Source organism: Salmo salar, chromosome 14 (genome assembly GCF_965601325.2).
Source record: "Salmo salar chromosome 14, fSalSal1, whole genome shotgun sequence".
Taxonomy (NCBI): Eukaryota; Metazoa; Chordata; class Actinopteri; order Salmoniformes; family Salmonidae; genus Salmo; species Salmo salar.
Window position 1 is genome coordinate 40,624,008 of NC_138304.1, and position 25,567 is coordinate 40,649,574.

The 25,567-nt window shown below is 42.8% G+C and overlaps 1 protein-coding gene across 1 annotated transcript; it reads left to right on the forward strand.

Moving 5' to 3' along the window:
* The first annotated feature begins 16,434 nt into the window (after nt 1–16,434).
* LOC106569521 (semaphorin-4E) lies at nt 16,435–25,507 on the forward strand. The gene is made up of 15 exons (XM_014140956.3): nt 16,435–16,738; nt 18,326–18,748; nt 19,030–19,175; nt 20,119–20,178; nt 20,304–20,402; nt 20,504–20,603; nt 20,963–21,073; nt 21,270–21,421; nt 21,551–21,726; nt 22,610–22,766; nt 22,946–23,168; nt 23,352–23,467; nt 23,575–23,732; nt 23,857–23,909; nt 24,034–25,507. Exons 2-15 carry the CDS (start codon nt 18,640–18,642, stop codon nt 24,708–24,710), a joined length of 2,337 nt encoding a protein of 778 aa, XP_013996431.1. The 5' UTR covers nt 16,435–16,738; nt 18,326–18,639; the 3' UTR covers nt 24,711–25,507.
* Nucleotides 25,508–25,567: the final 60 nt, after the last annotated feature.

A 25,567-nucleotide genomic window follows, 5' to 3' on the forward strand; every position in this document is an offset into this window, starting at 1 on the left:
ATACGGGCTGTGTTTTGTGTAGGCTTACCCTGGCGTGACATTTTGATAACGATGTAAATCTCTCACGGACAAGATGGCTTTCATTAATATGTTCAGCTCTATTTACTCTCAGATATGAAAATGCTAATTGGCATCAAAGAAGACATCATGCAAGACTATAAATCGCTGCATGCTCCTGTATGTCATCTCTAGCTGGCTCCTTTGCTAACAGTTACATTTTAAGAAATGTAGCCTATTTATTAATTACTACATTTAGCTAACATTATGTAATTAATCCAGAGATTCTTACCTTTGCCTTGATTCGACAGTCTCATCCAGAAAATCATGGCGTTTCTAGTTCTTTATGATAGCCACATTAGCAGGCAATTAGCATATCATTTGTTGGATTGTAAATACATGCGAATATATTGATAAGTCATCTTGTCCGAGAGAGAATTACACGGTTATCAAAACGTCACACCAGGGTAAGCTTACACGAAAGACCACTCTTATTTGAAGGGTTTCTAAAATCCCCTATGGCGGAAAAATGAATGGTGGAAAAACAAGGTTTTATGAGAGAGAGAGAGAGAGAGAGAGAGAGAGAGAGAGAGACTGAGTATGAGGTAACAATGTACGATAATGTTAAAATCATTACTGATTTTCCAGTGAAAATACTGGTATGCAGCTCCAATATGTCTCCGATTTCCTCTGAATCTCTCTGCGTATCTGCGTCTGTGTGTGCATACAGATCTCTCAGCGGCTGTGGACCTGTCTGTGTGGGAACACTCTATTCTTCTTCAATAATGCCAAGGACACTCACGTAACTGTTACACACTGTCTGATATGTCATTGCGTTTGTATGGTTGATATCTGTTGCAGTATGTGGAGAAGATGGACCTCAGTGGCTTTGTCTCACTGAAAGACGACTGCAGCCGAGACAGAAACCTGGAGGCAGCTAGAATCATCCTACGCATGACGGATGGAAAAAACTCACAGTAAGAAACACAGGCACGCACAAACAGTTCCTTCAGAAAGTATTCAGACCCCTTGACTTTTTCCACATTTTGTTACTTTACAGCCTTATTCTAAAATGTATTACATTGTTTTTTTCCCCTCATCAATCAAAACACAATACCCCACAATCACCCCCCCCAAAAAACGTAAATTACATTTACATAAGTACTTAGACCCTTTACTCAGTACTTTGTTGAAGCACCTTTGGCAGCAACTACAGCCTTCTTGGGTATGACGCTACAAGCTTGGCACACCTGTATTTGGGGAGTTTCTCCCATTTTTCTTTGAAGATCCTATCAAACTTTGTCAGGTTGGATGGGGAGCGTTGCTGCACAGCTATTTTCAGGTCTCTACAGAAATGTTAGATCGGGTTCAAGTCCGGGCTCTGGCTGGGCAACTTAAGGACATTCAGAGACTTGTCATGAAGCCACTCCTGCGTTGTCCTGGCTGTGTGCTTAGGGTGGATGTCCTGTTGGAAGGTGAACCTTCGCCCCAGTCTGAGGTCCTGAGTGCTCTGGAGCAGGTTTTCATCAAGGATCTCCCTATACTTTGCTCCGTTCGTCTTTACTTAGATCCTGGCTAATCTCACAGTCCCTGCTGCTGAAAAACATCCCCACAGCATGATGCTGCAACCACCATGCTTCACCGTAGGGATGGTGCCAGGTTTCCTCCAGACGTGATGCTTGGCATTCAGGTCAAAGAATTCAATCTTCCTTTCATCAGACCAGAGAATCTTGTTTCTCATGTTCTGAGAGTCCTTTAGGGGCCTTTTGGCAAACTCCAAGTGGGCTGTCATGTGCCTTTTCCTGAGGAGTGGCTTCCGTCTGGCCACTCTACCATAAAGGCCTGATTGGTGGAGTGCTTCAGAGATGGTTGTCCTTCTGGAAGGTTCTCCAATCTCAACAGAGGAACTCTAGAGCTCTGTCAGAGTGACCATCGGGTTCTTGGTCACCTCCCTGACCAAGGCCCTTCTTCCCCGATTGTTCAGTTTGGCTGGGTGGCCAGCTCTAGGAAGAGTCTTGGTGGTTCCAAACTTCTTCCATTTAAGAATGATGGAGGGCACTGTGTTCTTGGGGACCTTCAATGCTGCAGAAATGTTTTGGTACTCTTCCCCAGATCTGTTCCTTGACACAATTCTGCCTCGGAGCTCTACAGACAATTCCTTCGATCTCATGGCTTGGTTTTTGCTCTGACATGCACTGTCAACTGTGGGACCTTATATAGACAGGTGTGTGCTTTTCCAAATCATGTCCAATGAATTTAATTTACCACAGGTGGACTCCAATCAAGTTGTAGAAACATCTCAAGGATGATCAATGGAAACAGGATGCACCTGAGCTCAATTTTGAGTCTCATAGCAAAGGGTCTGAATACTTATGTAAATAAGGTATTTCTGCTTTTTATTTTGTATAAGTTAGCAAACATTTCTACAACTGTTTTCGCTTTGTCATTATGGGGTATTGTGTGTAGATTGCTGAGGATTTTTCAAAATGTAATACATTTTGGAATAAGGCTGTAACATAACATTTGGAAAAAGTCAAGGGATCTGAAAACTTTCCGTAGGCACTGTACAGACGGAAAGTATCTCCTCTGTTGTCCTCTTATCCAGGTTGCCAATCTGGAGGCTCGAGAGCTGTGGAAGGTTTCATCTACTCTGTCATAGATGTAAGTCAGACACCCTACATCACAGTATAACCCTGTCTGGTTGGCGGTTGCTCCCTGACCTCACAGTAACCCCCTGCTTGATTGGTTACACTGCCGGGGCGGCAGGTAGCCTAGTGGTTAGAGCGTTGGACTAGTAACCGAAAGGTTGCAAGTTCGAATCCAAGAGCTGACAAGGTACAAATCTGTCGTTCTGCTCCTGAACAAGGCAGTTAACCCACTGTTCCTAGGCCGTCATTGAAAATAAGAATTTGTTCTTAACTGACTTTCTAGTTAAATAAAGGTGAAAACATGAGGGTCTCTGAACCTTCAGTAGACCTCTAAACAGCAGGAAAATAGTCTAAAACAGTAAATCGAAAGCCTTGTGACTTCTCTGTTTCTTCCACAGAGTTGTTCACAGTGAAGAGTGTTGGTTAAAGTCTGGGCTGAGGAAATGTATCTCACATATACAGTGCCTTCAGAAACTTTTCACACCCCTTGACTTTTTCCAAATTTTGTTGTGTTACAGCTTCAATATAAAATGGATAAAAAATGGATTTGTTTGTCACTGGCCTACACCCATACTGTCAAAGTGGACTTGTGTTTTTAGACATTTTTACAAATTCATTAAAAAGCTGAAATGTCTTGAGTCAATAAGTATTTAACCCCTTTGTTATGGCAAGCCTAAATAAGTTCAGAAGTAAAATGTTGCTTATCAAGTCACAATAAGTTGCATGGACTCGCTCTGTGTGCAATAATAGTGTTTAGCCAGATTTTTGAATGACTACCTCACCTCTGTACCCTATACATACAATTATCTGTAAGGTCTCTCAGTCAAGCAGTGAATTTAAAACACAGATTCAGTACAGGGAGGTTTTCCAATGCCTCACAAAGAAGGGCACCTATTGGTAGATAGGTAAACATTTTTAAAAAGCAGTCGTTCCTTTAAACATGGTGAAGTTATTAGTTACACTTTGAATGGTGTATCAATACACCCAGTCAATACAAAGACACAGGCGTCCTTCCTAACTCAGTTACCGGAGAGGAAGGAAACCGTTCAGGAATTTCACCATGAGGCCAATGGTGACTTTAAAACAGTTACAGAGTTTAATGCCTGTGATAGGAGCAAACTGAGGATGAACCAACAACATTGTAGTTACTCCAAAATACTAACCTAATTGACAGAGTGAAATGGAAGTATGCACATAACTCAAATATTCCAAAACCTGCATCCTGTTTACAACAAGGCACTAAAGTAATACTGCCAAAAAACTGGGCAAAACAATTCACTTTTTGTCCTGAATACAAAGGTTTTGTTTGAGGCAAATCCAATACAACACATTAATGAGTACCACTTTTCATATTTTCAAGAATAGTGGGTGGCTGCATCATGTTATGTGTATGCTTGTAATCGGTAAGGATTGTGTGAATACTTATGTAAATTAAATATTTTTGTATTTCATGTTTAATACATTTGCAAAAATGTCTAAAAACATATTTTAACTTTGTCATTATGGAGTATTGTGTGTAGATGGGTGAGAGAATGTAATCAATTTTGAAAATAGGCTGTAACACAACAAAATGTGGAATAAGTTAAGTGGTATGAATACTTTCTGGAGGCAGAGATTATCATTTTTTAAGGTAAACATTTGCTATAATTATATAAAACATACGATCAAACATCTGGAGATTGTGCTACACTACAATCAATACACTCAACGTGAATGTGAAAGTTAGTTAAACAAAATGTACATTCTTATTCATTTCTCTCATGTAACATTGGACCCAATCACAGCAAGCAGAGAGCTGTGTTTGTCTGAAGGCAACAGGAAAGTAACAATTATGAGAGAGAAGTAGCCTCATCCTGATCACCCAGAGAGACTCGAAGACTGGTATCAGGTGCTGTGTAAAGAGGGCCTAACTGGGCAGTGTTACTAGGAGGCAGAGTACAGTGCTTGGGCTGGTATAGGAGTGGCATATAAAGGAATCAGCAGGAGAGGAAGTTTTATTGACTGTTTGCTTGGATACAATACCAAGTCCTAAGTGCTTTGATAAGTTACACTGCATGGCACAATAATGAGTACTGCCATGCCTGCTCCTCTCCCTTCAGTCCCACAGAATAAAAACACTCCTAGACTGGCCAGCTGGTAATGTGTCCTTTTGCAGTGTCTCATCGGACACACTGACCCATCTGCACACATTCCACACCACATTCATCTATCCAGAGTTTTGGGTTTGGTGGTTTGACACATCAGCATCCCTGTGTAAACTGGAATAACCTAAAAAAAATAACTGTACAACACTAATGATAAGTACACAAACAACATGATTGATACTGTAACTGTAGTCACATTGCTCATTCTGTTAGAGGTGAAAGCATATACTGAACAAAAATAAACGCAACACATAGGTCACGTTTCATGAGCTGAAATAAAAGATCCCAGAAATGTTTCATACACACCAAAAGCTTATTTCTCAAATGTTGTGCACACATTTGTTTACATCCCTGTTAGTGAGCATGTAGGCCTAATTTATTTACACTCAGTAAAATCTTTTAAGATGTTGGATGTTGCGTTTTATAATATTTTTGTTCACTGTTAATATAACTAACTATATGGGAGAACTGTCTTAAGAATTTGACAAAAAGTAATTCTGATATGCTCCCATTGTGGTATATTGAGATACACACAAAGTAGACAATGTGATCATCCCACTGGAAGCTTTGTCAGGTCGTGAAAACCTGCAGTGTTTTTCTAGCAATTACATACTTTCAGAACTTTATGTAGGGTTAAATATGATATATGGTCAAACTCATCTTTTGCACATTTTCTCTTACTACATGCCATACGTATTGTAATGCATCACTGTAGGACAATGTACAATTTGGCAAACAAGCGTTCATTTTTGGTTTTTTGTTGTACTAGTCCTGGGGTGTAAATGCATAATGTAGGCATAATGTACAGACAAGGGTATGGTAGGATGTGAGTACAGTGGAAGTAAACCTATGCGTTGCGTGAAGATGAGAGAGGTTTCGTCTCTGGAGGCATCAATTGATCTATTTGAGGTCTCAGCATGTGTGTGGGGTGGAACAAAGAGCTATCTAAGGCTTTTAGAGAGGGACTGAGGGCTCTACAGTAAAATAAAACTAAAACTAGCCAAGACAGCAGTAGACAAGGCATATTGACATTAGTCATAAAGCAATCACAGGTGTTGATCAGGAGAGCTAAGACGACAACGGGTAAATGGCGATGAATGGGCAGAGCGGGTCAGTTAGGTACATACAGGACCTGAGTTCGAGGCTGGTGCCATGTTGAAACAGTCCCGGGGGCATCAGCTGTGTAGCCCGAGTGATCATAGGGTCAAAAGAGCAACAATAGGTGAGCCTGGATGCTGTTCGGTAGTCACTAGTAGCTGGGCGAGCAGGGGACACAGCGGGCCGGGGCTAGTAGATGGTTCTTCGGTGACATCGTAACAGAATAGCCTGTTGAGACCACATCGGGTGATCACATTTACATTTACATTTAAGTCATTTAGCAGACGCTCTTATCCAGAGCGACTTACAAATTGGTGCATTCACCTTATAATATCCAGTGGAACAACCACTTTACAATAGTGCATCTAAATGTTTTAGGGGGGGGGTTAGAAGGATTACTTTATCCGGCAGTCCAGTCGTGATGGATCGGCGGGGCTCCGTGTCGACAATAAAGGGTCCATGCCAATTGGTAGAGGAGGTATTGTAGCCCTAGAATTAGCTGGTATTTGGGCCTAGCCCGAGGCTAGCTCAAGGCTAGGTGCAGTTGGTGAGTTTAATAATAACGACCATGGACCGATACAAAACAAGCGAAGCGTCTGGACATGAAAACAGAACCAATAATGCCTGATTTGTGAGGCTACAGAGTGCTAGATAAAGGGGAAGTAATCAAGGTGGTGATGAAGTCTTGGTGTGCATAATGATGGGGCGCCAGGACTGGTGGTTAGTGGACCAGTGGTTAGTAAACCGGCAACGTCAAGCACCGGAGTGGGAGAAGGCGTGATACACCTTAAGGTTGCCCAAGGGTGAACTCTATTTTCTTAATAAGTCATTGCTTATTGTGATAGTCACATTATGTTAGTTAGAGGTATATCCTACTGTGAGATACTATTTCACTGTCATGGGTTTCCTTGCTGGCCTTACTATCCACCACATACAAACGGGTATGAGGAAAATATTTATTTACGTAATGTAAAGAAATCCATGTCTGTCCCATTAGGGTGATTTCTACCCGTCCCAGGGCTGTGTTCAGTACGTTTTCACATTCTGGAACGTTCAATTAAATGGCAAGATTGTGCGTGCATCAAAGAAAACCAAAGTCCATCCTTTTGTAAGCTAAAGATTTATCTACAACACCTATATAAACCCTTCCCTGGAAGTGTGTGTGTTTTAAAAAACAAACAAAAATTTGACCAATTGGGGACATTTAGTTTGTCCCCATGAGGTCAAATGCTATTTCTAGGGGGCTTAGGGTTAAGGTTAGACTTTACAATAGTACATAGTACAATAGTACATCTATATCTTTTTTTTGTGTGTGTGTGTGGGGGGGGTTAGACGGATTACTTTATCCTATCCAAGGAATACCTGGGATAGGATAAAGTAATCCTTCTAACCCACCCTCCCTACCCTCCCCCCACAAAAAAATATATAGATGTACTATTGTAAAGTGGTTGTTCCACTGGATATCATAAGGTGAATGCACCAATTTGTAAGTCGCTCTGGATAAGAGCGTCTGCTAAATGACTTAAATGTAAATGTAATGTAAATGGTTAGGAGCTAGGGTTAGTTTTAGGGTTAAAGTTAGGTTTTTGGGTTAGGGGTTAGGGAAAATTGGATTTTGAATGGGACTGAATTGTGTCCCCCCACAAGGTTAGCTGTACAAGACTGTGTGTGTGAATACTATAGTGTATGGTGATGCACATAAAAGTCCTGGACAGAAGTATGTTCTTTCCGGACAGCCTGTGGTGAGTCAGAACGCTCAGACGAGCTCCAGCTAGCAGTTTTCTTCATGTTACAAATGTTGTAACCTCATCTTGCTTCATTTGTTCTTATGTGTGGTTATGAAAATAATTGACTTTATTTATTTGCAGTGGCGTGTGTATTCATGGATGCCAAGGGAAGCCAGGCTTCCACAAATATTTGACCAATAACAATTATATTTTTTATGTACAATTTATTTTTCGTCTCTGTGTGTGAAAAAAGGCCGGCCCTCTGAACCTGACTGAGCCTTCAATCAGGGTGCATGGGCGCATTCCAGAGCTCAGCCCACACACCTCAAATCAGAGCATGTTCACCTGCCACCCCGAGAAGATGCAAGTTGTGTAGTGACGGACTCTCACATGCTGTTTTCTATCTTGAAGTGTTTTGTGTGTACATCGAACATACAGTAACTACAACACCTATATAAACCCTTCAATGGAAGTGTGTGTGTGTGTGTGGTAATGGTTACAATTAAGTGTGCCTCTACATGATGTTCTGACCGGACAGCAGAACCAAAACCAATCAGCATTAAGTACTAGCGGGTGAGGACATTCACACAACTGACTGCTCAGACGAGCTCCAGCTAGCAGTACCGGAGAAATCATCCAAGCGAGGGAAACAGTGCCCCTCTGTCTCAGATTGTGTAGCCTATGTATCTGATGCTGTCTGGACAGAAAGAGTATGACATGTCGCTGTAGCATTTCATTGATTTATGCCAGCAAGCATTTGGCCACCCTTGATAATAAAAAAAAGTATAAAATAATTAGCCAATCAGCGTTGAGCTGAGCTCAACTGTACTCTTCCTACTTTGCAGAACGTCTTGTACTGAACGACATGTTTCCCCAAAACGTTCTTGTACATTCTTGAATTGACTTTGAGGTACGTTTTCTCCTGTTTGGTGGGTGTAGTGAGGTGTGGCTTGAAGCAATGAGTGACGTGCAGTGGCCATACTGACAGCTTTCCACAACCCAACTCCTCCCAGTTTTTAACTGGTTGATCAGTACAGTAACGTTTCCGTTCAATTGAATGTTCCAGAATGTAAAAACGTATGTTTTTTCAATTTGTGCACGCACACACACACACACAAATCAGTACCATGGATATTTAGCAACATTGATTGGACTAAAGTGTTTTTGGTATCTTTAAGTTTATTTTCAGTGTATTAAACTAAGCATTAAGCCTTGTCGACTTGACGATGTTTAAATGTTTAAGTTGAAATGGTGCTGGAATACCAGAGGCAGTGCTCCTGTTGTCTTTGTGCTGACTGGCGGTAACTCTCTGTGGTTCTAAATCACTGATTGTTTAGTAAACTGTCGGAAACATGAACTTGTCTTGATCATGCTGCAGGTGGTATAACTGTTTGCTACATGCAATATGCTTTGTGGACTTCACCGGACAGATGTCGCTCTCCGGTTTTGTGATGAAACAAATGCATGTGTGGTTGATTTATTCCGCCACTGTGTGACTGTTGTCGTTAAGTTCTCTCGACTATATTGTATATCATGGTGGCGTATGAACAAATTATAGAGCAAACAACGCAATTATCACAACATAAGTTGGAATATGGCTTTTTTTCCTCTGGCGTGGCTTCCCCAGTGATTTTACCCACACACCGCTACTGTTTATTAGTGGTAATAAAAATACTTCCTGTAAGTTGCTCAGATGCATTCATAATGTTCTTGCCCTCTCAGCTGTGGTTGTACCAATGTATACCAGCAGCTAGAACCAAACCAAACATTAATGGGAGAGTCATAATCTACTGGCTTCAAAACATATTGTCAGTCTGTTTTGTTTGTTGTGCCATAGTTAGGCTATAATATCACATTTCACATATTGACAGCCATGTTACATTCCTTGCCTGGGACTAACCAACTAAATTGTCTAATCTTAAGTATAAGTTAAGGGGAAAATGTCACCTTATAGTGAAAAGAAGAGAATTAGAAAAATGGAGGAGAGAAATTGGTACCAGAATATGCACCATAATCAATGCACAGTTCATCCAGTGGTGAGTACAATACAGACCATTGTGCATAGTGTTTCACCACTGCAATGGGAGGAAATTCCATCATAGGTACTGTATTGAGATAATGTTTGCGGTAATGGATTCCATGATAATAGAGTAGGATGGTCATTCACTGTGTTAATAATTAATGGAACATTCTTCTGCGGAGGGAGTGACTCCATCTGGACTCTGGACTGCATCTTAAGCTGCCCTGGTTTTTGTAAGGGCAACAAGGACTTTATGGGAAAACACTTTATGCACTCAAGCATGAGATAAGCAAACAGCAGGATACGATTGTTAGTTGCTTCAAGATGTAGTTAGGCTAGGCTAAATGTTTTGGATAAATGATGAAGCATTAAATTATTTTTCTGCCTTACGGGATAGGTCCCCAAACCCCCTGCCCCCGCTGTACTGCCCACACTTGACTTGAGTACTAAACTACACAAAAAAAATGGGTATGCGTATAATGCAAACGTCTAGCAACCCAAAGGTTGTGTGTTTGAATCTCTTCAAGTCTGTGTTTGTAGGCTGCAGCCTCTCTGTGTTAGTGATGGCTATTTAACAGTCTGATGGCATTGAGACAGAAGCTGGTTTTCAGTCTCTCAGTCCCAGCTTTGATGCACCTGTACTGACCTCACCTTCTGGATGATAGTGGGGTGAACAGGCAGTGGCTCGGGTGGTTGTTGTCCTTGATGATCTTTTTGGCCTTCCTGTGACATCGGGTACTGTAGGTGTCCTGGAGGGCAGGTAGTTTGCCCTCGGTGATGCGTTGTGCAGACCGCACCACCCTCTGGAGAGCCCTGAGTTGTGGGCGGTGCAGTTGCCATACCAGGCGGTAATACAGCTCGACATAGCAAGGTAGCAACACATGACAACACAGAATGGTAGCAACACATGACAACAACATGGTAGCAACACAACATGGCAACAGCACAACATGGTAGCAGCACAAAACATGGTACAAACATTATTGGGCACAGACAACAGCAAGAAGGTAGAGACAACAATACATCACGCAAGCAGTCACAACTGTCAGTAAGAGTGTCCATGATTGAGTCTTTGAATGAAGATATTGAGATAAAACTGCCCAGTTTAAGTGTTTGTTGCAGCTCTCCTAACCCTAGCCTAGTTAACGTTAACCACCTAGCTAATGTTAGCGTTAGCCACATAGCCAATGTTAGCCACAACAAATTGGAATTCGAAACATAGCATACATTTTACAAAGTAGTAAAATGTACGAATTTCAATTGAATGATGAATGAATGATGGACATCCACAAATTAATACATACCATATGAAACGTAACATATCTTACTAATTGGAGTGTGCCAGATTTACATTTACTAGGATGTATTAACATGGCATAAGTCATTGCAAAATTAGTCGAATTTTAGGAATTTCTCTTTAAACGTTTTCACCAGAGGGCAATGCCACCCCTTTTTTGACGTTTAGGTTCCACCTCCGAAGTATGATGCAGGCTGCTAATACATATTCACAAATTGGGGGTGGGATTGGGAATGCTGTGATTTCCACATGGATTGGAGAAATAACAACTGACTGCTGCTAGCTAGCATGCTAACCTTATCTAGCTAGCTAATGTTATCGGTTGTTGCTGTACCGTATTCAAAAGATTAGTCGGCTGACTAAGCTATGGCTGGTTCTGGAGCTGGATTTGTCATAAGCATTTGGGTAGAACTTCACAACAGATGGATAGGGGAAACCAGTATCTTTGACTTTGCCATCTATTGTTATCTCAAGTTTTGGCATGTTGCATAAATTGCGGCCGCGAATCTGCCATAGAAATAGAAAGAATAAGATGAAGCTCTGGTAATATGGATAGCCTAACTATTGAACGGTTTGGACAAGAGACGTCTTTTTCTACATTGTAATGGACACAGTGCAGCCTTTGGTAAACTGCTAGCAGGCTATGTGGCTATGCTACAGCAATGCCAAGTCAGCCAGTGCTCGTGCCTTGGTTCTCACAGCTCACAGTGAAATGATAGGCTACAATGACTTTGCTCATGATGCACACAGCAAATTATATGTAACAACACCCTGAGCGCATCGGACACAAAACGAAACACCAATACAAATGCAACAACGGCACAAAATTGATTAACAAATTTGTGTAATTTTCTTTCTTTTCATTATAGGATAGACACTTGTGACTTTTAGCTGCACCAATCAAAGCAGTGGAGTGTGGTCAAAGCCATTCATCTTGGGGCGACGGGGGGAGTGGGGTTCCAAAATGCAATCATTTCACACGCAATTTTACCATTTTATAAAATGTTTATATATATTTTGAATATAAACTAGCTAAAAAATATGTGAAACTTGACAAATTATCCAATGGATTGTGATAATTTGCTGGTAAAAAAAAATGAAGGTGCAAAAACACAAATTTGCACCCCCATTTTAATTTGCTCCATGGCTTCAGGCGGCCAAGTGTCGGCTACAGCGAAAAGCTGTTTGGCTCTTCCAGAGATGATCTATAATATTTCTCAGATCAGTCGCGACTCACGAAGAGGGAGAACTTTGAAGGTGTTTCTGATTAATAAACAATGCCATGCTGGTGGGTGGTAAAGTTCAAGTAAAACCCAGCCCTAAAAAGAAACATAGACTGAAAAGTATTAGCACCTCCCATCATTGGGGAAACACGCCATTGACGCAGAAAATATCTGAATTTATCACTTCGGATTTCCCACTTCAACCCCAAATATATCATACTTTGACTAAAACGATAAATTATTGACTTAAATCGTTGTGCAACATCATGGGTAAGCTATGAGCATTGTCTTTCAGCTGACAAAAAGTGAATTTTTGCTAAAACTGGGTGTTTAAAACTGCTAAAATGTCTCTCCACAAAATTTCAGGAAATTAGCTGTAAAACAGATTTTTTTTCTCTCTGCCTCATAGCAAAATGAGTAGAATTGCATTCCATTTGTTATAAAATTACAAAATGTTTTCTCCGCCCCATGGTAAAATGTGTAGAATTGCAGGAAATTAACTTGAAAACTAAAATGTTCTCTCCAACTTCAAGAGGGGCCACTAAAATGTTTTGCCCTGAGATGGGTGGCCCCCAACAAAATCTCACTTAGGGCCTCAAAAGGGCTAGAGCCGGCCCTGCCAGAGACAGAAGGCAAAGCAGGGACAGCTGTTTAGGTGGTGGACAGAGAGAGAAACAGAGGCAGAGCACACACATCCTGTGCCCCCACCCGCACTGCCCCTTCACCTCTATCTGTACCTTTCCTGGGGGAGATACCATTGTGAATCACGCATCCACACACACACACACACACACACAATAACTGTTCTGTTTTTCCAGGTGTAGAGCAATGGAAACAGAGTAGAATGGCTGCCCCCTCTCATTGAAACTACAGAAGTTCATGGCTGACCAAAGTACTGCAGGCATTGTTAGCAGAAAACAGGATCCCCATTATAGTGAATGGGAAAATGTCAATCTCCGTATATATATATAAAAAAAATATATATATATATATATATATATAAGACGATCATGGTAACCAATAATTGCTTCTAATATACCAGATTTATATCCTTGAACTAATTATTTTCACAGAAGAAGTTATAAGGATAATTTAGTTGATCAATCAATCAATACATGTATTTATGAAGCCCTTCTTACATCAGCTGATGTCACAAAGTGCTGTACAGAAACCCATCCTAAAACCCCAAACAGCAAGCAATGCAGGTGTAGTTGATATTGCCAGCCTGCAGTACCCCAGTCGGTCTTCAATTTAAGTTACTCAATAAGAGGTGCAGCACTGAGCTAGCCTGCAACGTCACTTCTTGGAGTAGCTCAAACTGGGAATGTTATGTCTCCATGAGAAGCCATCTTAAAAGGAACATTTAATAAATGGCCGTGTGCAGTGGAGGAGATATTTGTGGGCTATACTCAGCCTTGTCTCAGAGTAGTAAGTTGGTGGCCGGTTGATACACTAGAGGTCAAAAGTTTTAAAACACCTACTCATTCAAGGTTTTTCTTCTTCTTTTACTATTTTCTACATTGTAGAATAATAAATAATAGTGAAGACATCAAAACTATGAAATAACACATGGAATCATGCAGTAACCCAAAAAGTGTTAAACAAATCAAAATATATTTTATATTTGAGATTCTTCAAATAGCCACCCTTTGCCTTGATGACAGCTTTGCACACTCTTGGCATTCTCTCAACCAGCTTCATGAGGTAGTCACCTGAGCCCTACGACCATGCCTCAGGACTACCTGGCCTGATGACTTCTGGCTGTCCCCGGTCCCAGTCCACCTGGTCGTGCTGCTGATTCAGTTTCTGCTGTTTTGCCTGTGGCTATGGAATCCTCACCTGTTCACCAGACGTACTACGTTGTTGTGCTGCTGCTCCAGTTTAAACTGTTCTGCCTGTGGCGATGAAACCCTGACCTGTTCACCGGATGTGCTACCTTGTCCCAGACCTGCTGTTTTTGAACCTCTCTTAACATTTTGCTAATTGTCTGTTTATTTTGTTAGGACTATTAGTGTGCAGGGTTTGTGCATTTACATTTTATTCCAACCCATTATAACTGTCTGGTTGGAGACAACTACACTGACTAAGTGCAAGTTTAAGGTGAGGGAAAGTGTTACCTTAAAGAGAGGACAATGAGGAAATGGAAGAGAGAAAGGCTGAGTAATGAAAGCATGGCAGGTTATGCCGCATAATCAATGCACAGTTCACCCATGCAGTGAGCAGGTGAGTACAATACAGACCATTGTGCATAGTGTTTCTCCACTGCAATGGGAGGAAATTCCATCATAGGTACTGTATTAAGATAATGTTTGCGGTAATGGATTCCCTGATAATAGAGTAGGATGGTCATTCACTGTGTTACTAATTAATGGAACATTCTTCTGCGGAGGGAATGACTCCATCTGGACTCTGGACTGCATCTTAAGCTGCCCTGGTTTTTGTAAGGGCCAAAATAACTTTATGGGAAAACAAGTTATGCACTCAAGCATGATATAAGCAAACAGCAGTACCAATACGATTGTTAGTTGCTTTAAGATGTAGTTAGGCTAGGCTAAATGTTTTGGATCAATGATGAAGCATTAAATTATTTCATATTTTCTTTCCAACGAGATATGTCCTTAAAACCCGCTGTCCCCACTATTACAGTGCTGGAAAAAGGAGCCAATTATCATACTTGAGTAGAAGTACAGATACCTTAATAGAAAGTTACTCAAGTAAAAGTGAAAGTCTAGGAATGTAGTGAAGTAAAAGTTGTCAAAAATATAAATAGTAAAGTAAAGTACAGATACCACAAAAAAACTACTTAAGTAGTACTTTAAAGTATTGTTACTTAAGTACTTTACACAACTGCTGCACTGTCCACATTTGACTTGAGCACTACACTAAACTACACGAAAAATATAATTATTGTTGTAGAAACTGACTTCATTAGCATTTGTAGTGTTGTGTTGTTCAAGGGAAGCGTGATATTTCAGTCATTTTTATGTCAGACCTGTCCGGACTCGCCTGTTTTTTACGAGAGAGCGCGCTCATCTTTTTCTACCTCGCTCACAGCCTGGTCTCATAAACTAGACATAACATAGTAAACGTAAATCCGAGAAACTCAAATTAGTATGATATGTTACGTTTGGTATGGTTCCATTAAACAGATGTTTACTTAAAACCTCTTAAGGATCTGCCTCTTTTTTAAATTTTTTCACCTGAAATGACATACTCAAATCTAACTGCCTGTAGCTCAGGCCCTGAAGGAAGGATATGCATATTCTTGGTACCATTTGAAAGGAAACACTTTGAAGTTTGTATGTGAAAGGAATGTAGGAGAATATAACACAATAGATCTGGTAAAAGATAATACAAAGCAAAAAACAACCGTTCTTTTGTATTTTTTTTGCACCATCATCTTTGAAATGCAAGAGAAAGGCCATAATGTATTATTCCAGCCCAGGTGCAATATACATTTTGGCCACTAGATGACAGCAGTGTATGTGCAAAGTTTTAGACCAATCGAATGAGCCATTGCATTTCTGTTCAAAATGTTGTGTCAAGACTGCCCAAATATGCCTAATTTGTTTATTAATAACTTTGTGTTAAAAATTGTGCACTCTCCTCAAACAATAGCATGGTATTATTTCACTGTAATAGCTACTGTAAATTGGACAGTGCAGTTAGATTAACAAGAATTTAAGCTTTCTGACAATATCAGATATGTCTATGTCCTGGGAAATGTTCTTGTTACAACCTCATGCTAATCACATAGCCTATGTTACCTCAACCGTCCCGTGGAAGGGACACCGATCCCGAAGTTAAGGCAAAAACGTAAGTAGGTTGTAACTTTAACCCTTAACCTAACTCCTAAACTTTACCCTAACCCCTAGCCTAGCTAACATATCACATGTTTTGCACAGTTGAGGCTGGTGAGAGGAGCTATAGGAGGACGAGCTCATTGTAATGTCTCAAATGGAATAAATGGAATGGTATCAAACACATCATACATATGGAATCCACCTTTGACCTCATTCAATGTCTTCTATTCCAGCCATTACAATGAGCCCGTCCTCCTATACCTCCTCCCACCAGTTTTAAAGCACATTTTACAAATTTGATACATATTGTACATTTTGCCAATAGTAACATATAAACGAGATTGTAATTCATAGCATATAATACAAAATGGGTGATGGTCATCCACAAATTAATACATACCATACGAAATGTAACATATTATACTAAAAGGAATTGATCGGAATGTATGTACAGAATAATACGAAATGCTCAGAGACCAGGTTGCTCAATCAGAGAGAATAATCTGGCATGCTGACGGAGCCATAGCAGCAGCGGTATCTATCCAAGTCCTTCACCGCGGGATCTGAGCGCCTTAATTTTTCCCAACAATATAGCCGACAACAACAGTCCCTTTCAACGGATCCGACAGAGACAGAAGGGGGAACAAGGACAGCCGTTTAGCCACTGCCTCTTTGTGGAAAGCGCTTGGCTGTGGGTTTGTACTGTGTTTGAACCAAAGAGCAACCAGACCTGGGAAGTTTCTTGTACACACTCGAGAAAGAACACCTTTCACTTTTAAAGGTAGGTTTAGTCTCTGATCAATTTTTTTTAAGGGTTATTTTTGTTACATTTTTCATAAATGTATAGTGGGCCTAATGAATTTGAGCCTTGATACGTGTGAACAAATTATAAACTACTGCGTGCTTTATTTGTGACCATATGCACCAGACAGGTGAGTGATAGGGGACAGAAGTAGAGTAGTTGTTTCCTGTTTTGAGTTACGCAATAGTTTATTACGTTAACTTGTTTGCCAACAGTTGAGGTATTAGGTATGACATTTTATTATAATTCGTTTTAAAAATGTATTTTAAATGTAACTTTTATTTAACTAGGCAAGCCAGTTAAGAACTAATTATTATTTACAATCACGGCCAAACCCGGACGACGCTCGGCCAGTTGTGCTCGGCCCTATGGGACTCCCAATCACGGCGGGATGTGACACAGTCCACAACGTTACACCATTCACTGCTGACGTTTCTCAAGATCTCAGGGTATACACTATTTGGACAAAGAAATGCATTAAACTACACAGGAAGGTTTTTTCTGCAGATGCACCACTCACAGACATGCAAACAGACCTGTCTCTTATCAGAGATGTGTCTAAATGTGAATGCCATTGGTGTAGCCGCAGCATGTGCAGATGTGTTAACAAATGGAGCCTCTTGCCTCAGGGGTAGATATGTGAAACATCTGTGACATGCATTATGTGACATGCTGTGGCTAATCTGCTACACAACCAGCACTCTGACTAATGACACACCTGGACACACCCACCGTACTGGGGAAATCCGATCCTCAAAATAATTGAGTTGCAACATTGCAACATTTACGGAACAAGATTGTACAACTGCCTATGTTGTTGTGATGGTAGACCTGGGTTAGTTGTATGTGTGTGTGTGTGGACATGTTTAACTACACTTGTGGGGACCAGAAGTCCCAACAACAGTAGCATACAAACCAACATTTGACCAACTGGGGACATTTTTCCAGCCCTTACAAGGAAAAAGGCTATTTCTAAGGGGTTTAGGGTTAGAATTAGAGTTGAGGGTTAAAGATTAGGTTAGGGTTAGGTTTAGAGGTTAGGGAAAATAGGATTTTGAATGGAATCAATTGTGTTAGTAAAACAAGACTGTTTGTGTGAACTGAACAATATGTGTTTTTCTCATTTTGTACCGCCCCTGTCCACACAGGATTTGGTATTCTGTGAGGATCTCTTTTTGTGTGGTTGTGTTAGGTCCAGACGAGCTGAAGTCGACACTCCTGCACCCCACTGAAAGCCTTTCATGCCCTCACATTACCATCACTATGGCTGTGACAGAGTTACTGCTGCGCAGACCATAGCTCACTCCACGCTCTTTAACTGTACCTCTCTCTAGCTCTTCTCTTTTCTTTCTTTCTCTAGCTCAAAATATGTCCCCCCCTCTCCAGTGTTTTCTCTCTCTCTCTCTCTCTCTCTCTCTCTCTCTCTCTCTCTCTCTCTCTCTCTCTCTCTCTCTCTCTCTCAGATGGGCCAAAGCAGTTAGCGGGCCTGTGCCTTTTCCCCATGCTATCCATCTTACCATAGATCCCCCTCTCTCTCTTTCTCCTCCCTCTCTCTCTCTCTCTCAGGTCCGTGCCATCCATCTTACCATGGACTCCCTGCTGACAGAGGCCTGTAGAGGGATCAGAAGCCTGTGCTGGAGACTGGCTCAATCACACAGCCATCTATCCTCTGAACACAGAGTAGGCCTAACACGTTGCCTGGATCTATGAGTGCCTCCTGCCTTCTCTCTACCGGACTGGATTTAACACAAACTGGACTGGATTTAACACAAACTGGACTGGATTTAACACAACCTGGACTGGATTTAACACAAACTGGACTGGATTTCCGTTTAAGAGCCATTTGAGGAACTAAATGACATTTTGACAAGGAACCAGCCATGTATCCTCTAGTGGTTGTATGTTTCTTTTGGCTCCTCCCTCTCGCTCTGACGCTGGATGCCCATTCGCCACTGGACTGCGTTCCGCGTAAAACTGTACCCTATCATAGTAAGTACTGCTCTTACATTTAAGTGTGTCCATCAATATTTATTCACTGCTTCTGTCTATACTGTTTGTGTAGCTCAGGTGAATATATCTACGTATTATATTACTGCTACAACCAGGTGTCATTTGGATTAGGGGCAGATATAAGTTTATGTAACTGTCATATGTGTCAAAAAAAGTTTACATAACTATCATCCGGTGTAACTGCAGGTGTCTTTGTAACTATTGGTGTCACTCCATACGACTTCCTGTATCATTCAATGTCACTCATTCTGCTGTATTAGGAGAGAATGGTCGTATGTTCAGTGAGGAGGGTGTGTGGAACTACTCCACCATGCTGCTGAGAGAGGACCTGGGTCTGTTGCTGCTGGGAGCCAGAGAGAACATCTACGCCCTGGACATCAACAACATCGCCAACAAGAAGTCCTCTGTAAGAACACTGAAGTATTACAGTTTAACAGATTGTTTTGGCACTTACACTGACAGCTATGAAATGATGTCCTGGAAGACTCATGTCTCATGTTCAACATGGCTTTGCAGCAGCTACTCTTCCTGGTGTTGGGTTCTAAATGAAGAGTAAAAACTCTTGGACGATTAGAAAATCTCAAACCAAGTTTATTCACCCAATGGGTCACACAGCTGCATAAGACCAAGATATTCACACAATCACTGGTATTTAACCCTTCCTCCTATGCTGAGTCTCCTCCTACACATCTGAACAGCCAATGCATCTCTGTTGCTAGACAGAACCTTAGTGATATCTGTTCTTCCTCACTTCATCTGACCTGACCTTGACCCAAATTCCTCACTCCTCCCCGACTCACGGCTGTCCTTTTGACTTGTACCAGACTGTGGCCCTTCTCCTTTCCATAGGATCCCCGGTGTCTAACAATAACATATTCTGACAGTTTAAACACTTTTAAAAACATTACAATACATTCACAGATTTCACAACACACTGTGTGCCCTCAGGCCTCTACTACACCACTACCACATATCTACAGTACTAAATCCATGTGTATGTGTGTGTGTATGCATGTGTCTGTGCCTGTGTTTGTGTTGCTTCACAGTCACGGCTGTTCCATAAGGTGTATTTTTATCTGTTTTTGAAATCTAATTTTACTGCTTGCATCAGTTACTTGATGTGGAATAGAGTTCCATGTAGTCATGGCTCTATGTAGTACTGTGTGCCTCCCATTGTCTGTTCTGGACCTGGGAACTGTGAAGAGACCTCTTGTGGCAAGTCTTGTGGGGTATGCGTGGGTGGCCGAGCTGTGTGCCAGTAGTTCTAACAGGCAGCTCGGTGCATTCAACATGTCAATACCTCTCGTAAAGTGTTCATCTTCCAACTTTATCTTCCACGTCTTTTTCAGGTAAGTTGGAAAGTGACAGAGAAGCAGCAGAAGGAGTGCACCTCCAAAGGGAAAAATCAGGTAGGTCCAGACCAGTCAGTGAACTGATGCTTTCTCTGCACATTTCATGGTCCTTTCCCATTTCATTTGTATTTAAATATGTGCATTCTATGCAAATAGCTAAATAACTAGATACTGTGTTACAGATAGAGTGCCAGAACTACATCAGGGTCCTGCATACGATGGAGGATGGTAGGATGTATGTGTGTGGGACCAATGCCTTCAACCCAGAGTGTGACTACATGGTGAGTCGATGGAAGCACAACACTCCTTCTGATCAACTCCGGTCATAACCTGTAATAGTAGATATCATTCACAAGTGTACCGCTCATCTCTGTCCTTGCAGTCGTACAAAGACGGAGAGTTGATTCTGGAAAACAAGGCAGAGGATGGCAAAGGGAAGTGTCCCTTCGATCCATTCCAGAGATTCTCTTCCATCATGATCGGTGAGTAACTACTCCTGAATCTGTTAGGAATCCGGGAATATCAATCTCCTTAAAGTCAGAAAAGGCTAGGTTTAGTGACGCAGGTCTGATATTCCTGATCTGATGGCTTGTTAGAGTTGAACCTTCTTTACCCACAATGCTCTTAGGTGAGGACCTGTACTCAGGTCATGTCTAGATGGTATACAGCTTTTGTCAATTTGATGCCAAAAGTGTTCCTGTTTTTTTTAGTTAACCCAAACCCTTTTCCTAAACTTAACCTACTCCGCAAACCTGCTATGTGAATTCTTCTTACCTGCTGCGTAAGTTCTCCCAACCTCCTACAAAAAGTCAGTTTTTGACAAAAGCTATATCCCTTCTAGACAAAACCCTCTACTCAGCCACCTCAATGAACTTCCTGGGTTCTGAGCCTGTGGTGATGCGCAGCTCTCCCTCCTCCATACGCACTGAGTTCAAGAGCTCCTGGCTACACGGTAAGACAGTCTTCTTTCAACTCCCTTTTCTTTGTTTTTCAACAAGAGGTTGTCTTTATAGCCTGGTCCCCGATCTGTTTGTGCCGTCTTGCCAAGTCTTATAATGGAAACATAAGGAGTTGGCAAGACAGCACTAACAGATCTGAGAACAGACTGAAGTCTTCAGGCTGATGTCTTCTATATTTTTCTTTGTCAGAGCCCAACTTCATCTCCATGGCCCAGATGCCAGAGAGTAGGGCCAGCTTAACAGGTGACGATGACAAGATCTACCTGTTCTTTACTGAGACCGCTGTGGAGTACGACTTCTACAGCAAACTGGTGGTGTCCCGCGTAGCACGTGTTTGCAAGGTGTGTGTCCCACGGTGGCATTGACAATTACTTCTCTCCTTAAGGGGTCTTTGGGTGCTTATATTCTATGAAGATAGACAATAAGGGTATAATGGCAGCTTCATGTAAAACTCTGTCTCTGTGTCTCAGGGGGACCTTGGGGGCCAGAGGACCCTGCAGAAGAAGTGGACGTCGTTTCTAAAGGCCCGTGTGGACTGTCCTGTTCTGGAGTCCCAGCTACCCTACGTCATACAGGACACCTACCGCTGGTGTGAGGAGGGAGACTGGAGAAGCTGTGTGTTCTATGCTGTATTCACATCACAGTCGTAAGTTGAACTCTGAAGTGTGTGTATGAGTATGTGTGTTTTGCTTATGTGAGCACCACGATGGACAGACCTGACTGTTTTAGTTTGTGTGTGTGTGGTTGTAATGCTCTGTGTGGTTGTATTCCAGGGACAGGGTGGACCTCTCTGCAGTGTGTGTGTGGTTGTAATGCTCTGTGTGGTTGTATTCCAGGGACAGGGTGGACCTCTCTGCAGTGTGTGTGTGGTTGTAATGCTCTGTGTGGTTGTATTCCAGGGACAGGGTGGACCTCTCTGCAGTGTGTGTGTGGTTGTAATGCTCTGTGTGGTTGTATTCCAGGGACAGGGTGGACCTCTCTGCAGTGTGTGTGTGGTTGTAATGCTCTGTGTGGTTGTATTCCAGGGACAGGGTGGACCTCTCTGCAGTGTGTGTGTGGTTGTAATGCTCTGTGTGGTTGTATTCCAGGGACAGGGTGGACCTCTCTGCAGTGTGTGTGTGGTTGTAATGCTCTGTGTGGTTGTATTCCAGGGACAGGGTGGACCTCTCTGCAGTGTGTGTGTGGTTGTAATGCTCTGTGTGGTTGTATTCCAGGGACAGGGTGGACCTCTCTGCAGTGTGTGTGTGGTTGTAATGCTCTGTGTGGTTGTATTCCAGGGACAGGGTGGACCTCTCTGCAGTGTGTGTGTGGTTGTAATGCTCTGTGTGGTTGTATTCCAGGGACAGGGTGGACCTCTCTGCAGTGTGTGTGTGGTTGTAATGCTCTGTGTGGTTGTATTCCAGGGACAGGGTGGACCTCTCTGCAGTGTGTGTGTGGTTGTAATGCTCTGTGTGGTTGTATTCCAGGGACAGGGTGGACCTCTCTGCAGTGTGTGTGTGGTTGTAATGCTCTGTGTGGTTGTATTCCAGGGACAGGGTGGACCTCTCTGCAGTGTGTGCATACAGGGTGTTGGACATCGGCAGGGTGTTCTCCGAGGGGAAGTACAAGACCCCGGTAACCGTGGAAACGTCCTTTGTGAAGTGGGTGATGTACAGCGGTGACGTGCCCTCCCCCAGACCTGGAGCTGTGAGTCACTGACTCTTCTTTTCCTTTTGTCTTCTCTCTCTTTTCCTGTGACATTTCTTTCATCATGATTTTTATTCACAGTCAGATTATCTATAGATTTTCAACAGACCATCCTAACCTTGAAAGTTTTCTGATAAAAGTTGAATAAACCCTCCCTCCTCTCCCACTCCCCTTTCCAGTGTATAAATGACGAGGCTCGTAACCAGGGCATCAGTCAAACTCTGGACCTGCCAGACCGGACCCTGCAGTTCATTAGAGACCGGCCCCTCATGGACCAGGCTGTTCTGCCCATGGGAGAGCGCCCCTTGCTGGTCAGGAGAGGCACTGCCTTCACACGCATCATAGTACACAGAACACAGGCCCTGGACGGGAAGAAATACCATGTCATGTTCATAGGCACAGGTGTGTGTGTGTGTGTGTGTGTGTGTGTGTGTGTGTGTGTGTGTGTGTGTGTGTGTGTGTGTGTGTGTGTGTGTGTGTGTGTGTGTGTGTGTGTGTGTGTGTGTGTTTCATAACTCTGAACAGCTGTGTATGGCTTAGTTTCCCACATACAGTATCAGCACTGATGTGTGTTTCGTGTCTCAGAGGGTGGCAGTGTGTTGAAAGCGGTTAACTACGATAAGGAGATGTTCATCATCGAGGAAGTGCAGCTCTTCCAGCCCCGTGAGCCAATCAAAGTCCTCCGTTTCTCCAACACAACGGTAACGCAAAGCTCTATTTCTTGTCTGTCGGCAGCTGAAATCTTCTGTACAGTATGTATGGCAGTGTAAAGGGTGTGTGTAACGTGTGTGTGTGTGTGTGTGGTCAGCTATACGCAGGCTCTGAGGACGGTGCTGTTCAGATGCCGTTTAGTAGCTGTGGTCGTTCTCGCACCTGTGTGGACTGTGTCCTGGCCAGAGACCCTTACTGTGTCTGGGACAGAACTACAGCCCAGTGTATCACCCTGTCTACAGCTAACACAGACAGGTATGGTGCTGCATAAACCAATTGTACTTTTTCCTTTGATTACTTTTAACCCATGTAGAAGAACAGAGATCTGATGTACTGTTGGTTAACTCCGTCCCTGAACACCTTCCCGTTTCTGTCTCAGTGAACTGATCCAAAGTTTATGGGCTGGAGACTTCTCTCTCTGCCCCGCCTCAGGTGAGTGTGTCTATTCTATCTTTTCTCTGTGTGTGTGTGTGTGTGTGTGTGTGTGTGTGTGTGTGTGTGTGTGTGTGTGTGTGTGTGTGTGTGTGTGTTTTCTAACCAATACATTCTCTTCCAGACCCTGTGAAGACTGTTAATCAGACCGTGTGGCTGGGTGGCAACGTGAAGCTCCAGTGCCCCCCCACTTCCAACCTGGCAGAGACTCACTGGGTGCAAGACTCCCTGCCCCTGCCCTCCTCGCCCCGCCACCAGATCCTCCGGGACAGCCTCCTTATCCTCAACGCCTCTGCCTCTGACACTGGCCGCTACCGCTGTCTGTCCTTGGAGCGTTCCCACAGCGGGAAGTACACCACCACCGTGGCTCAGTACCAGCTTAGAGTAGGTCTAGAAGGGCTCCCACTCAGACCTCAAGCCCGGACCGAGGGCCCTTCCCTGGCAGCGCTGCAGGTGTCAGTGGCCTTCCTGGCGATTCTGCTGGCTGTCCTGCTGGGGTGGAACCTGTACAAGGGACATCTGCCCCTGCCTGGGCCCTGTGGGAGAGTGATAGGAGCAGGGAGAAGGCAGAACCAAGGTGCCCCAGAGGAGGGGGCTGCTTGCAATGCCGTGGCCCACCTAGATGTCTCAGAGCCTGGGGAGGCGGAGAGCAAGGCCCTGGTGTCTGGAGTAGGAAACTGCACCAGTAATAACAACCACTCTACTGGGGAGGTGGCGTTAGGAGGGGGTGAGGAGGGGGAGAGTGAAGCCAGAGTTACATTCCCCTCATTGCAGTTCATTGATGATGAATCAGATATATGATCTTACCTCCAATGGTATATCAGTTTGCTTTATTTTTTGACTGTATGCAGTCAGTATTCAATGGGACTGAACAGTATGCAACAGATAAACTGTGACTAGATCGGACCAACACACCTGTAATGTTTTGTACAAAGCGGTTGGAAGAGAACTGTATTGTTTGTGAAACTATGGTTGCGTTCTGCTGACGTTGCGTGCATCAACCAATGGTTGCGTGCCACATCATTGACTGTGTTATCGACCGACAGATTGCTATAACATGTGGTTAGCTAATATGTTAAATACCTATCTAAGCGTTGTAAGATCTGGCAGGCGTCAGCAACGCCTGAGCAGAGGAACACGCCTTATGATTCTGTTACTAGCCAATCAGACCCAGCTTTTCCTGCTCTAGTGCTGGATTGGAAAAGTTGAACTGTGGAGGAGGGGACTGGTGATCAAACTTTTTTTAGATTTACGTGCACCTAAAGCATTAGAAACTTGTGTGACCCACTCAAATGAACAACCATCTCTGCCGGTATCCAGCACCCACATTTTGGGGAAGTAGAGCACCAACCTCTAACAAGCACTGAGATAGAACTACACGGATAGGTAGGAATTATCCAAATTAAATCAATAGCATTGATATGAGAATGTTTAATATCTTATTTTTCTCAGTGAATCATCCACTTTATTACAGAATGTTTTGCTAGGTGGTCCCTCTCTCTCGTGCCATTTCTAACCTGTCTAAGTACGTCCCTTCTCAGGATCCTGTTAACTGTATCATGTCAGTGTTGTCTTTATTAAAACTCTTTCTACCGGAATTGTTTTTGGTGTCACCAATGTGTGTATATAGAATAGCCAATAGGCTGGGGCAGGAGTGG

Coding starts and splice junctions, on each gene's coding strand:
- LOC106569521 (XM_014140956.3), top strand. CDS start 18,640: ATGTATCCTCTAGTGGTTGTATGTTTCTTTTGGCTCCTCCCTCTCGCT. Junction 20,604..20,962: donor ATTCTCTTCCATCATGATCG/GTGAGTAACTAC, acceptor TATCCCTTCTAG/ACAAAACCCTCTACTCAGCC. Junction 21,727..22,609: donor GCTGTATTCACATCACAGTC/GTAAGTTGAACT, acceptor GTTGTATTCCAG/GGACAGGGTGGACCTCTCTG.